We start from the raw sequence: 12,538 nt of genomic DNA, 5'->3' as shown, positions 1-12,538 counted from the left end.
AGAAGCTATATAGGATATGGCTGTTGCAGTCCTCATGGGTATTCAAGCCAGAGATGCAATGATACAATTACGCTACAAAAAAATAAGCTTGAATCATTCTACATTATCCAGGACAGAGTTGAAAACCAAATGATCAGTAGATTGAAACTGAAAACATTTAAACAGTAGATTGCAAAGAAATAAGGAGCATTAAACTAATAGAGCTTAGCCAAAGCAGATGCACAGTTTGGGCACTGGGCTTGCTACTTCCACGCAATAAGCTCCAGTAGGTGTCCATTTCCATAAAAATTTTAGGGAAGTCTATTAGTAAAGGGCTTCTAAACTGCAGGTATTCTTTAGCAAAAGGCAGGCAGAGATCCACATAAGCTTTTGGCAAGAGAGGATTTTGGAAATGCAGTGAAAGACTCTCAGATTCACCGATGCCGCTGGATAGGAATGGATCACACTTACCTGCTGTACAAATGTGGCAGGAAGAATGAGGTGCCCAAGCAATTCCATTTACACATGCTCTGTGGTTGTTTAACCTAGCAACAGGCGTGCAGGGAACTCTGACATCTAGAATCACAACCTTCAGAAACAAAAAACCAACTAAATTAATAACTTGCATTTTTTTGTTGCTCCAGGAAACCAAATATTTTGGCAAGCAAACACTGTTCTCAAAGAATAGCTTCTAGCTGGTTAGTGTTTCCCAAAAGGAGTCAGACCCCACAGGGAGGGCTTGTGAGTTATGCAAAAAGGGCAAACAAATTACCCTGCTCTGAAGTGGCACAAGTGGCAAACTAAGATACGCTGTCTTGTATACTGAACTGAGAAAGAATAAGGTGATTAAAACACTGGCAGTTAAGATTTTGTGAAAACTATTGCCCAACTGGCTCACAGACCCTTCTCATAAACCAGGTGAAATACATACGAGCCATAGAGATCTTCAAGTTACTAAAGTTACTACTTTAACTCCTACTAAAGTTAGTGCCCTAACAATTGGTCCTTAATCATACTCCAGTTCAGATACTGACACTGCCCCCTTACTTTAAAGAACTGACTGCTAATTAGTACCAAGCCACCTCCTCAAAAAATCACAACCCCTAGCACCTACAGAAGATGAGCTGCTGCCTTACCTCCATGCCATCCATGGCCATTGTAGCAAGATAGTTAGGATCCTGCTTATTCCAGCAGAGACGCAGCAGTGGATGGTGCTGTGGGTCCTCATAAATTATGGTGCTGTGTTCCAGATGACGGAGATCGAACATCCTCACTGAGCCATCTGCACCAACTGAAGCGAACATATCTCTCCCACCACCTGCACGGCTAAATGCTATGTCATACACCTGCTCAGAAACAGGAGAGAGAAAAACACAACCTTAGATCTAGAGAGCACGCTGCCTCCTAATTTGCAGTAAAATGGACTTTACATACGGATAGCAGATCCAGTTGTGACATATTCTGCTAAATACTTGATGTTCCTAGCAAGTTTTTAGTTATTACACTTGCCAAAAGGAGAGAACGAAACTTAAAAGGGTTATGTCATTATAAGGTCATTCACTGAAACTAAATATATCAATTTCCCAGACTCAGATTTTTTATATTAATTGCTGAAAAGTAATATTATGTTAAAATGAAAGAATCTTCAGGTTGCTTATTGCCTTCGATATGCAGTTGATTTCAATTTCAGTTTGATATTTTACCTCATTTTTCTAAAATATTCCGGAGCATAATCTAGTAAAACAAGCATAGTCTCAAGTCGGGATTGTATGATGAGTAAACAGAGCAGTTTTGATAGCCAATAGTGTAGTTTTAGTTTGGTACTCAAAACTATATATCTTAATCTTGGATAAGTTATCTTTTTGGATCATTAGATTTTTCAAGAACAAGGGGGAAAGCAGAAAAGTTCCGTTCCTTTTCTACTGCTTAAAAAACATGCAATGTAAACAATCAAAAAAAGCCATCACCTCTTTGTCATGTGCAATAAGCTGGGTCTTCACGTGGCCAGAGACCAGATTTACTCTTCCAAGAACCTGTCCTGTCTCCAGACCCCAAATAGTGCAGGTTGTGTCAATACTAGAGGTACCTGAAACAAAAACACTTCTGTTAGCAAAATTAATATTCTCACAAATTATTTAATCACTTGCTGGATTCATGTAATATCCTCCAACATCTACAGATCAAAATAGCTGCAAGAACAGCATACAATTAAAATCAAGAATGTCAAACAGCTAACAGTCTACCATGCATTTAAATGACCCAAACCTTTTAGCTGCAGAAATAGTCTTCCACACAGGAATAAAGTGTAAATAGCTCATGTCTACTTCAATCTATTCAGAAGCCTGATGCAACTCTGAGATGAGCTTTCCTATCTTTCAAGTCTCATGCGCATGTCAAAACCAAAATTCAATCATAGTGTTGCGATAGCATATTATTATTAATTGACTGTTTCTGTGGACTGAAGGTGGGGCTAGCAGTAAAGCTCTTAAGAGATGAGAGATGCAACACAAAAAATAAATCATGTAGTAAATAATTACTAAGACATATTATCACTGTTAATCTCTGGGCAAATCCCCCTGACATAAATGGCTGTACTCTTCTGGGAAACAAACCTCTGCTGGATCAGTCATCTTGGATTCACAGTTTGTCCCGTAGGCTATAATTAAACCTTAAGCATTCAGCCCCCTCCTCCAACTGAATTAAGGGCTCCTGGCTTTACTCCTGCTGCTGAAATGGCTTCACAAAAGACAAATCTTGGTACATAGTTTTCTATCCACTCCAGAACACACTGAAATAAGTCACAGGAGTTCACGTACATCATTACTTAGCACTACAACAACAGCTCACCAGCCCTGAAGACTGAGACTCCCTATCTGCAAATAGGGAACATCCCTAGACTTAAGTGACCCATTCTGTACCGGACAGGTCACCTTTCAATACAAAAAAGTCTCCACGAGCTGCTCTTTTTTTTTTATGTTTAACCTAAGACAATGGCAGTTTCTAAGATGTAGAAGTTTGTCCACTAGTTAGTTACCAAATTAACCAGTGGACGTGCAATGACACAGCAGTCAGTCACAGCCTGGACTTCACTAAACTAAATTCAAAAGCATGTCTTTTCCATGCTGAAAATGCAGCATTTTGTCAGTCTCACCTAGAAGGTAAGGATCCACTTCATTCCAGTCAAATGATGTCAGTGGAGCACAGAAATCAGAGTTCTTGTTATTGTTCAGCAAACACTCCAGACGGGTCTCTGTTTCGCCCACCTTTAGAAAAAGTGAAACATCTGACTTGAATAGCAACATCACACGACTTGTTCCACTTGCACTTCCAAAACATAAGGTGTTAATCCTGGGTTTCTTTCCTCTAAGCTTTACATCCTAAAGCTCTAGAAAACAGTCACCATCTCCATCTTCAATAAGGTGATTTAAACAGCAACTACCATGATAATTCTGCTTCTCCTGTAATCTTCACAATTAAGTCCCATTATTGCAGTTAAGTGCAATTAAGTGCTCTGACTTGATTTTATGTCTTAACCTCCACGCTGTAGCAAGGGCAAAACACCCTGAAAGGAAAACGACTAACTTCAAAAAATCTGGTCTAGAGGGAAAATGAGATCAATATGCAGCATAATTAATATAATGGTTCATCTTTTTCTAGGGAGAATTTACTCACTCTCCACACTCGCAGATAGTCACCACTGGTTGCCAACAGGTCTGGATATACTCCCTTGGTGTCTGGGATCCACATAAGCTTTGTGGTAGGGTAGGGGTGATCAAAGGTATTCCTGCAAATGAATTCTGAGCTCTCTTCATCCAAACCAACAAGCTGCACCTGTAAGAAGCCATTTTTAAAAGAAAGCATTTTATCAAAATACTAATTTATAATTACAGCATTAAGACTGAGCATGTTTCAGAAGGACACCTTCTGTAACACCAAGGACAATATAAAAGGACCATCATGTCAATAGAATGAGAAATCATTTAAAGCTTTGTTTCCTAGCTGGGGCATGTAAGCAATGTGAAATACACATAATCACCAACATGCTTTACTTTGAAGAGATGATCTCAAATGAATCGAAATCCAATCCCAAAGGCTTAAAGACCACCCTTCTCTTTTCCACATTGCAAAGCCTAGTTTAAATCACAGACTTAAACTGCACAAACATTATTCCAACTCATCTTTAACTGAACTGATGTTGACAATGTCGTCTTCAGAGAGCAGGACAAGCTGTAGTTTGCATGACAACCACCCACAATTAAAATCCGTATCATGGAATTCTTGGCCACAACCCTGCAGATTGTGACAGATCATGTCAGCTAGCTATCAAGCTGTTTTCAGCATCACATTACCTAAAATGTTCTGTCACAACTGCACAAAATTAAGATACAGATTAATCACATCACAGAGCCAGAAAGTAAAATAGAACTGAAATTTAAAAAAAAAAAGAATTGGGAAGCTAAAATATTTACATAATTATTCAAATGTTTTGTGTGAAAAGAACCAAGAAAGCAGGTCTGCTGAAAGACTCTAGGTAACCGAATTCCAAATTAGTTTTTTTGCACAGTAATGTGACAGTGGGAAGCGCTAACTTGCCCAGTTGTGAGAGTGATGCCAGACAGAGCAAACAAGAAACTATCTCCACATAGCTTGGTCATGACAACACCTGAAGTAATACTTGAAGTCCCAGACATTATGTTATTAGAAAAATATTGACATGTCAGAAAGTGTTCAGAGAACAATATGGTGCTGGGAGGATACGTTTAACCTAGGAATGACTACAAGACCTAAACAGGATGAAAGCCCCACTGTGCTAAATGCTGTTCAAACACAAACATTAAGGGGACAACTGACAACAATTAGTTTGTAAGCTGCTCACGGTAGGAACTTCCTAGAACTTTCCACACAGCAGCTTTCTTCTGGAAACAGTGGCTTAATTGACTTTTTCTAAGATGTTTATCTGGAAAAATCCTAAATATTCTGGGATAAGCAATTTGATTAATAATCTACACACTTAAACCAGGATCAGAAATCTACCACATTTTTTTCCATGTAATAGAAACCAACAAATGGTTCAGTGGATCTTAAACTACAACATTAGCACTTATCAGCCCATTTAGAGATGCTCTTAATAAATGCATACCTTGCTCCCTGCCACAATGAGAAGATCCATTCTTTTCATCCCATAACAAACCCTAAAAGACATATTCAAGTACGCTTCTAAAAACTGTGTATTTGTCTGCCTTGCACTCTATTACAGCTACTCATTATACTTTGCACTCTAGTATGAATCAGTCAAGAATCTCCGAGTCTTCTGAAGTGATTGACAAATAGCTTTCTAACTCCTTTAGGGATCAGAAATACTAAGCGGATTTCACAAAGGAAGCAAATTGTCCTTGGTGATAGAAAATCTTGTGGCAAGGTCAGGATCAGAAGACAAATGACCTCTAATCATTTCTTCTCCTTCGCTTATACTGTTTTCAGCTCAATATGAGTGTATTAAGCCTATACAAAGCAATCAACATACTCATAACCAGAAGCAAATCTCAAACAGCAGAGGACCCACTTTCATTGGTGTGAATTTATATATTCCTGCACCACATATTCACGTTTAACCCCTCCTTGGATCTGAAGAAAAAGGAATGACTGTGTAGCAACCCAGCATGTTCGTGATCTCTGACATTTTTAGGTGCAGGCCAGGTTAGAGAACAAAAATTGCATTAGCAACACTAGAGCTCCTGGCAACTGCTGAAGATCAGGTGTCTGACACTGATGGTCAGATCTGTCAGCAGCCTGTGGTAACTCTGAGCAGGAGGCATCGGTCTGCCCAGAGAAAGGAGCAGAAGCAGAAAATATTGCTCCAGAAGCTCTTTTCTTTCCTAGCTCAGCATATTCAAAAGTATGACTCTTCTCTTCAGACTTGATCACATACAGTGATTACAGAATCCCTCTATTCATCCTCTTGTCCAGGCTGAACAAGAGGAGATGGAACAATGGAATTATTTTCAGGATGCTGATTATATTAGAGGCCTGTCTCTCCCTCCTGCACATGAGGCAAGATTTGCTGCTGCCAGCTGCTGCATGAAGGACTGCCTGAAGTCCAGCCCAAGTAATGCTTGAGGTGATGCTAACAGTAAAGTAACTGTCAGTCTGGATGCAATTTGAACCATCATTCATCTACCTGTAACTCATTCCAGTGGGAAAATAAGGACCGGTGTGTTCAGTCTCCATCAGCTTTGCAATTATGCTATGACAGTAGGTAGGAGTGCTAAATAATTATTTGTTTCTCCAATACATCAAGATGTGCTAAAATTGGATGTGGATTTTCCTATCATAATCCAAGCCTTTGTCAACATAAAGCTTAATTGCAACAGTGCATCTGAGTAAAGAAGTGCCTTTAATCAGCATTCCTTAACTTCTAAAAAAATTGCATCTCTCGAACATGATCCAAAAGAATCAGACACAGAACTAAACAATGCAGAATTTGGTAACAGCTTACTTCTTTTTCTTGCATGGTTTGAGGAATAGTGAACTAAGTTTACAGTACTTTTTAAAAAAAAAAAAACCAAACAAACAACCTAACACTATATCCTTTTAATCTAATTAGTAACTACCAAGAACAACATTTCACAATTATTTTAGGGTCATGTACACTCAGAAAGATCTCACTGCACCAATTAATCTTCAACATGCAATCAATTTTTCTTTGCAACTCTAAACCTTACAGAAAAAATGACCTTTTGGTAAAACAAGCACCCTGAACAGTCTCTGATTCGAGGCACTGTTCTGGAGAAGGTGGCAACCTGGGAAAGCACATGGGCATAACCTGTCAGTCTGCTCCAGAGGTGGAAGTGAGCAGTGTACAGCACCACCCTCTGTGGTTTTCTAAAGTGGACTCCAGTTTTGTCTTGCAGATAGATCCCAAAATCAGCCTTTCCTGACATTTTCCACAGATTGTTCCTGATTCATGAAGCCATAGTCAGGAGCCTGCGGAACAGCGTTAACAGTGATATTTACGAACACCTCTGTTTCCTTCCATTAGGCCAGTGAGGCATAAGATATTATAAAGGCTGACAGTAGTTTCCTAATCCAAGAAGTTCAGGAAACACTACCTTAAATAATTTTAGTTCTTCCAACTGGAGCAACTCATCTCTCTTCTTGTACCACTGATTTGATCAGCAAAGGCGTACAAGCTGAAACAAAACTCCTTTGGGGTTCGAACAGTTCTTGGCAACTGGCTTTCTGGTATGCTATACAGCCTGTTAGTGCGGGGGTTGACAGAGGTTAGAAGAGTTTGGGAATTGGGAATAGCAGTAAATTAGGGTTTAGCAGTCAATAGATTTAAGTTCCCCATGAAACAGAGGTGTAAACAGCTATTATATATATGTAACCCATAAGTACTTCAAGCTTGGATAATTACTACAGAAATAGAAAAATCACAGAGACAAACCAGACAAGAATCTCTCCTCTTTCACTGTAATTCCCTCAGTGAGCACTTCTGCTGCAGCAAACACTTGGTGCATTAAGTCTTTTTAAAAGCACCATTTTAAAAGAAACCCTTAAACCAGAAGAGTAATAAGGAAAAGGTATATCCACTTATTTGATTAGATTTTAAGCAAGCTAGAATTGCCATTCCAGACTATTTTTTTTTAGTTTATTAAGGGTAAGGAAAAAAGCCAGTTATTTGGAACAAACCATTGCAACACCAGGAACAGATCTGTTGTTTGCAGCTTTCAAAAACCTCTAAAGATTATGAGTGCAAAGAGAAAGTTGAAATGAAAATGAGTTTTCATTATTCTTTTAATTAGTGCCAACTGTACCTATCAGTGTATTTTGATGTCAGAAGCTGGCAATATAAAACAAGTCAACTGTGAAGGGCAAATTATGCAGGAGGACAAAGCTTTCACACATGCCCTGTAAAAATCTTAAATTTCTGCTTACCCCAGAAGTCAGGGTAAGCAGACTCTTTGCAGTACAACGTTACGGACTACTTAAACGGGGCAACTTCAATTCTTTCCCTTTGTTCCTTTAGTTATATCATTTACATGGGCAGGTGCTGGAGCTGAAGTTTAAAACTAGTGTGCACCTCTATGGTACCTGTCCAAGAGTTCCCAATCTAGAGCATGAAGCTGTTTCCTGAATGTTTCCGTATCCTCTAAAAGATTCAGCGAAGCTGTGAGAGTCAGACACCATAACGACAGTGCAGATGAAACACCACTCCGAAGCTTGTTCTGGTCCCCAAAGTAAAGACGACAACATCAATGCTCTAAGCAATAACAACACTTGCAATTACCCAAGACAGCGCTCTGTTAGCTATCTTCCTACAGTGGAAGGCTGCACTGAAAGCACTACAAAGAACACCAAACAAGAAAACCACATGCACAAACACACACACACACACAAAAATCACTCTTTGAAATATCAGAGACAAGCAAAACGTCTCAGCAAAGTGAAGGTTATGTTTTGCTGCATTTATTGTACAAGTTCAATTTTTAATCATATATCATCTTTACTTCTTTATCAGCAGCATCCAGACTGGCATCTCATTCTCATACAGTTAGTTTCCAGCTCTGTACACCACATAGACCTCTGAACATGTGGTGCTTATATGGACTGAAGTCAACAGAATAGTTATTTCTGAAGCAGAGGTCAAGAGAAGCCCTGGGGAATATTTACAGACAGCAGTAATTTACATAGTCCTACACAATTTCTGTCTGCAACAACTGTGAGGGAAAAAGCTAGAAAAGAAAGTGGTTGACTCAACTGTTTTACACTTGAAGCCTGAACTGAAAAGCTGACCTGATCATGCTGTAATCAAGAGCAACCCCAGGGAATGGTCCAAACTTGAGGAGGTAAAGGCAACATAAACGCATATGCCCTTATGTCCTGGTTTCAGCTGGTGTAGGGTTAATTTTCTTTCTAGTAGCTGGTATAGTGTTATGTTTTGGGTTCAGTATGAAAAGAATGTTGATAACACTCTGATGTTTTCAGTTGTTGCCAAGTAATGTTTAGACTAAGTCAAGGATTTTTCAGCTTCTCATGCCCAGCCAGCAAGAAGGCCAGAGGGGCACAAGAAGTTGGGAGGGGACACAGCCAGGACAGCTGACCCAAACTGGCCAAAGGGGTATTCCATACCATGTCACACCATGCCCAGCATATAAACTGGGGGGAGTTGGCCTGGGGGCAGGGCTCAGGAAGCAACTGGGCACCAGTCAGTGGGTGGTGAGCAACTGCATTGTGCATCACTTGTTTTGTATATTCCAATTCTTTTATTATTACTGTCATTTTGTTGTTATTGTTGTTACCATTATTAGTTTCTTTCTTTCTGTTCTACTAGACTGTTCTTATCTCAACCCACAAGTTTTACCTCCCCCCCCCCCCCCCCCAATTCTCTCCCCCATCCCACTGGGTGGGGGGCAGTGAGTGAGCACCTGTGTGGTGTTTAGTTACCAGCTGGGGTTAAACCGTGACACCTTATTAACCAATTCTATCACTCCTAAACAAAAAACTGTTTGCAAGTTCATTATTTTAGCTTCTCAGAGTACATACTACAAAAACATTTTCAAGTTGGTCTTTAAACAAATGAAAAGTTTTCAAGCTCAGGGGCCTGCCTTTCCCCAGCAGTACTCCCAGAACCACAACAGCTCTCACCAGCATAAGGAGACAACTCATACACAGCCAACTCATACTGACTGAACCACAAAGTGCTCAGTAGAAGTACCACGTCTGGGACTGCTGCAAGTGCAGTAATTTAACCACTCTAAGAGATGTCACCCCTGCCTTACTGTCACCGCCTCTCATTCCATCCTTGCACAGAGCCCAATCCCCAACACCAACTTTGACATTATTCTCCACAACCTCCACTGAACAGCTTGACAAAGCTAAAAAGCACACATGCTATAAACACACAAAGCTGTATTTATGAAACCTTTAGTTTCACACAAATTTCAAGATGCTCTATAGCTAGGTGCATTTCCTCATCTCTCTTTTATTTATATGAATTCATTATACCAGACTAGCACATTAAGGTCTTTCAGAAATCACTGTGCAAGTGTTTGGAGTGGTGAACATGTAGTCTTGTAATAGAGTGTAAGGTTCTCTACTTATATTTGGCAAGGAAACACTGAAGATACAATCTCATGCCTCATTACACCCTTGCTCTCAGAAAAAAGTAAAGGTACTGAGGAATCAGTGAAAGTGGTTTATATACGCTGAAAAAAGTTATCACAGAGAAGCCCTCCACAGCAGGAAAGTATAACGAGAACTGCACAACACTTCTAACACAGCCTCCAACACCCTGTATATGCGCAAACTTTAGTCCTAGCCATAGACTTTTTCTTCCATACCGAAAAAAATGCCAGGTATGCTCAAACGAGAGGACCTTCCTGGCTGAGGAGCAGCCAGCAGCATCCCCCATGGCTCTTCCCACCCCCAGTCCCTCAGTCTCCCAACAGCTGAGGACTCACAAGAAGGAAACCAGCCCGACCTAGGGCAACACCCTGCACTTCAGGGGAACATCCCAAAGCTCTACACAGCTCCCAGTGCCGAGGGCAAGGCAGGAGGACTCCCTCCGGCCACACCAACCGCGGGGGCCGTGCCCGGGACTGGGGAGCCCCTTAAACCGCTGGGATGAAGAGGATCGGGCCCCTCCTCCCCCTCACTCCGCCCCGGCCCCACCGCTCGCTGCCGGTAGAGCCGGGCCTGGCCGCCGCCGCTCCCCACCTTGTTGTTATACTCCTCCACGAAGCTGCCCAGTGCCAGACGGAACCGCTTGTCCGGCCGGACGCTCCAGTTCATGGCGTACACGGTCCAGGGAGCCTCATATTTGTAGATCTCCTTCCGCTTCCCGTGCAGCGACATGGCTCGGCCGAGGGGACCCCGGGTAGCGGGGGGGCTGAGGGGAGGCAGCGGGCTTGGCTGAGGCGGGGGGGAAGACCCGGGCTGGGCTCGGAGGGGAGCGATGGGCCCGACTGAAGGGAGCGGGATGGCGAAGCGGGCCGGGGGAGAGGAGGAGGGCGGCCGGCCGGGGTGCAGCGAGGCCGGAGAGGTGGCGGGGAGCGGGGGAGGCCGCAGCACGGCGCCGCGCCCCCAGGCCCGGCTCCAGACCCCGGCGGCAGCAGGAGCAGCGCGGAGGCCGTTTGGGATTCGGCCCCTCACACAACGGGAACGGAAGCCACGCGGGGAGCCCCGCCCGCTGGGTGCGGGTTGGTTATATTGCCTGTCACTTAGGAGCTCGGGCGTCTATTGGGTAATTCGCCCGTCTTTTCGGGCCCTCTTCGGTCTTCTATTGGTCGCTTTGTCCTTCATTCCAAACGGACGCTCACCCTCTTGCTGGGATAACCTACCGTTGAGTTTGACCCCGCCCCGGAGGGAGGGAGTTCACGTTCTCGACATCTTACTGGCTACCAGGGGTCGCAGTGACGCGAGGCGGGCTCTTGAGCCCTTATTGACGATCGATTGGCTGGAAGCGGTGTCAGTCACGTCAGCCTCAGGGGGGGCGGGGGAGCACTTCAGGCGCACGGCGGTGCCTGGTGTTCGAGTCCCGCCTCCGCCCGGTGGCGGTCGGGGAAGGGCTTCTCACTCATTAACTGCAGCTTAATTACGGGGTTTTATTTTCGGTAGCACGCAGCAGCATCGGCGTGTGCCGGGCGCCTTACTCGGGGAAGGGCTGCCAGGTGGGCATCGGCTCCTCAGGGGACTCCTGCCCTGGAGCGGGGCGGGTTGAGGCCCTGCGCCTGGCTCGGCCCTCCGCGGGCAGCTCGTCTCCCTCACGGCTGGGCTTCGTGGGTGCCCCAGGCCCTGGCAGGAGGGGTGGGTGCTTCCCTAGCTGCTGTGCACGTCCTGGGAAGGCCTCAAGGCCGCCTGGTTCTCTAGGCTGAGGCAAGAGAGGAGGAGGAGTTGTCTTGGCTGCCGTCAGTTGAAACCTGGGCTGGTCCGGGTTATAAATAGCCCCTTTGTGAGACTGTGCCTGCCTGGGGCCTGGGCTGGGGCTGCCGGCTCGTTCTAGCCCCGGTGTCGCCCCACGGAGCGAGATCGGCTGATGAGAGGCAGGTTTAACCCCCTGCTGAGGACAAGGGGTCTGTCCTCGCCTCTTGGGTCCGTTTGGGATTTGTCATGGGTGATCCAGCCCTCCTGAAGGAGCAGTGCCATTTGGACAGGAGGTGTGTCCCCTTCAGCAAGGGATGTAGGATGGGCTTTAGGTATCGCTGTGCTCATCTGAAGTCCCACTTGCTGCGAGGACTCTTGGTGTAATCTTTGCCTGAGGTGTGTTTGTGGGGTCATTTCTTACACGCAGGAGAACAGCAGCAGGCTGGTCTTGTAGAAGAGCTTTTGCAAATTGCTACTGAGCCTGAACTGCATCCTATTGGGAAGGAATTGCTCAGCAAAGACCCCCCCCAGGCCCCATCCTTCACCTGTCAGACCTGCACATGGGCTCTGTCAGCCCCATACTCCCTGGATGAAGCAAGTGGGGGTTGACCACAGCCTTTTCAGGGATCTTTGCAGAGTAGCACCTGCACTTTTTACTGCCAGGGATGAATTCACTGGTGGTCCCAACAAACAG

At 44.0% G+C, this 12,538-nt stretch overlaps 1 protein-coding gene across 3 annotated transcripts in view; it reads right to left on the bottom strand.

The window, feature by feature from the left end:
• The window catches only part of DCAF7 (DDB1 and CUL4 associated factor 7), a 31,071-nt gene extending 19,922 nt beyond the window's left edge, over positions 1 to 11,149 (bottom strand). For all 3 annotated transcript variants that reach the window (XR_007506066.1, XR_007506067.1, XM_049800892.1), the window contains exons 1-6: positions 10,699 to 11,149; positions 3,652 to 3,810; positions 3,131 to 3,242; positions 1,947 to 2,065; positions 1,116 to 1,325; positions 451 to 568 (exon numbers count right to left, since the gene is read on the bottom strand). Coding sequence is in view for 1 of the 3 variants with exons in the window: in XM_049800892.1 (XP_049656849.1) it covers positions 451 to 568; positions 1,116 to 1,325; positions 1,947 to 2,065; positions 3,131 to 3,242; positions 3,652 to 3,810; positions 10,699 to 10,836 (856 nt within the window). In the remaining 2 variants the exon portion in view is untranslated. The remainder of the gene's footprint in view (positions 1 to 450; positions 569 to 1,115; positions 1,326 to 1,946; positions 2,066 to 3,130; positions 3,243 to 3,651; positions 3,811 to 10,698) is intronic.
• Between the last annotated feature and the right edge of the window lie 1,389 nt (positions 11,150 to 12,538).

Source organism: Accipiter gentilis, chromosome 5 (genome assembly GCF_929443795.1).
Source record: "Accipiter gentilis chromosome 5, bAccGen1.1, whole genome shotgun sequence".
In the NCBI taxonomy this organism is placed as follows: Eukaryota; Metazoa; Chordata; class Aves; order Accipitriformes; family Accipitridae; genus Astur; species Astur gentilis.
This window is presented reverse-complemented; position numbering and strand designations above follow the sequence as displayed.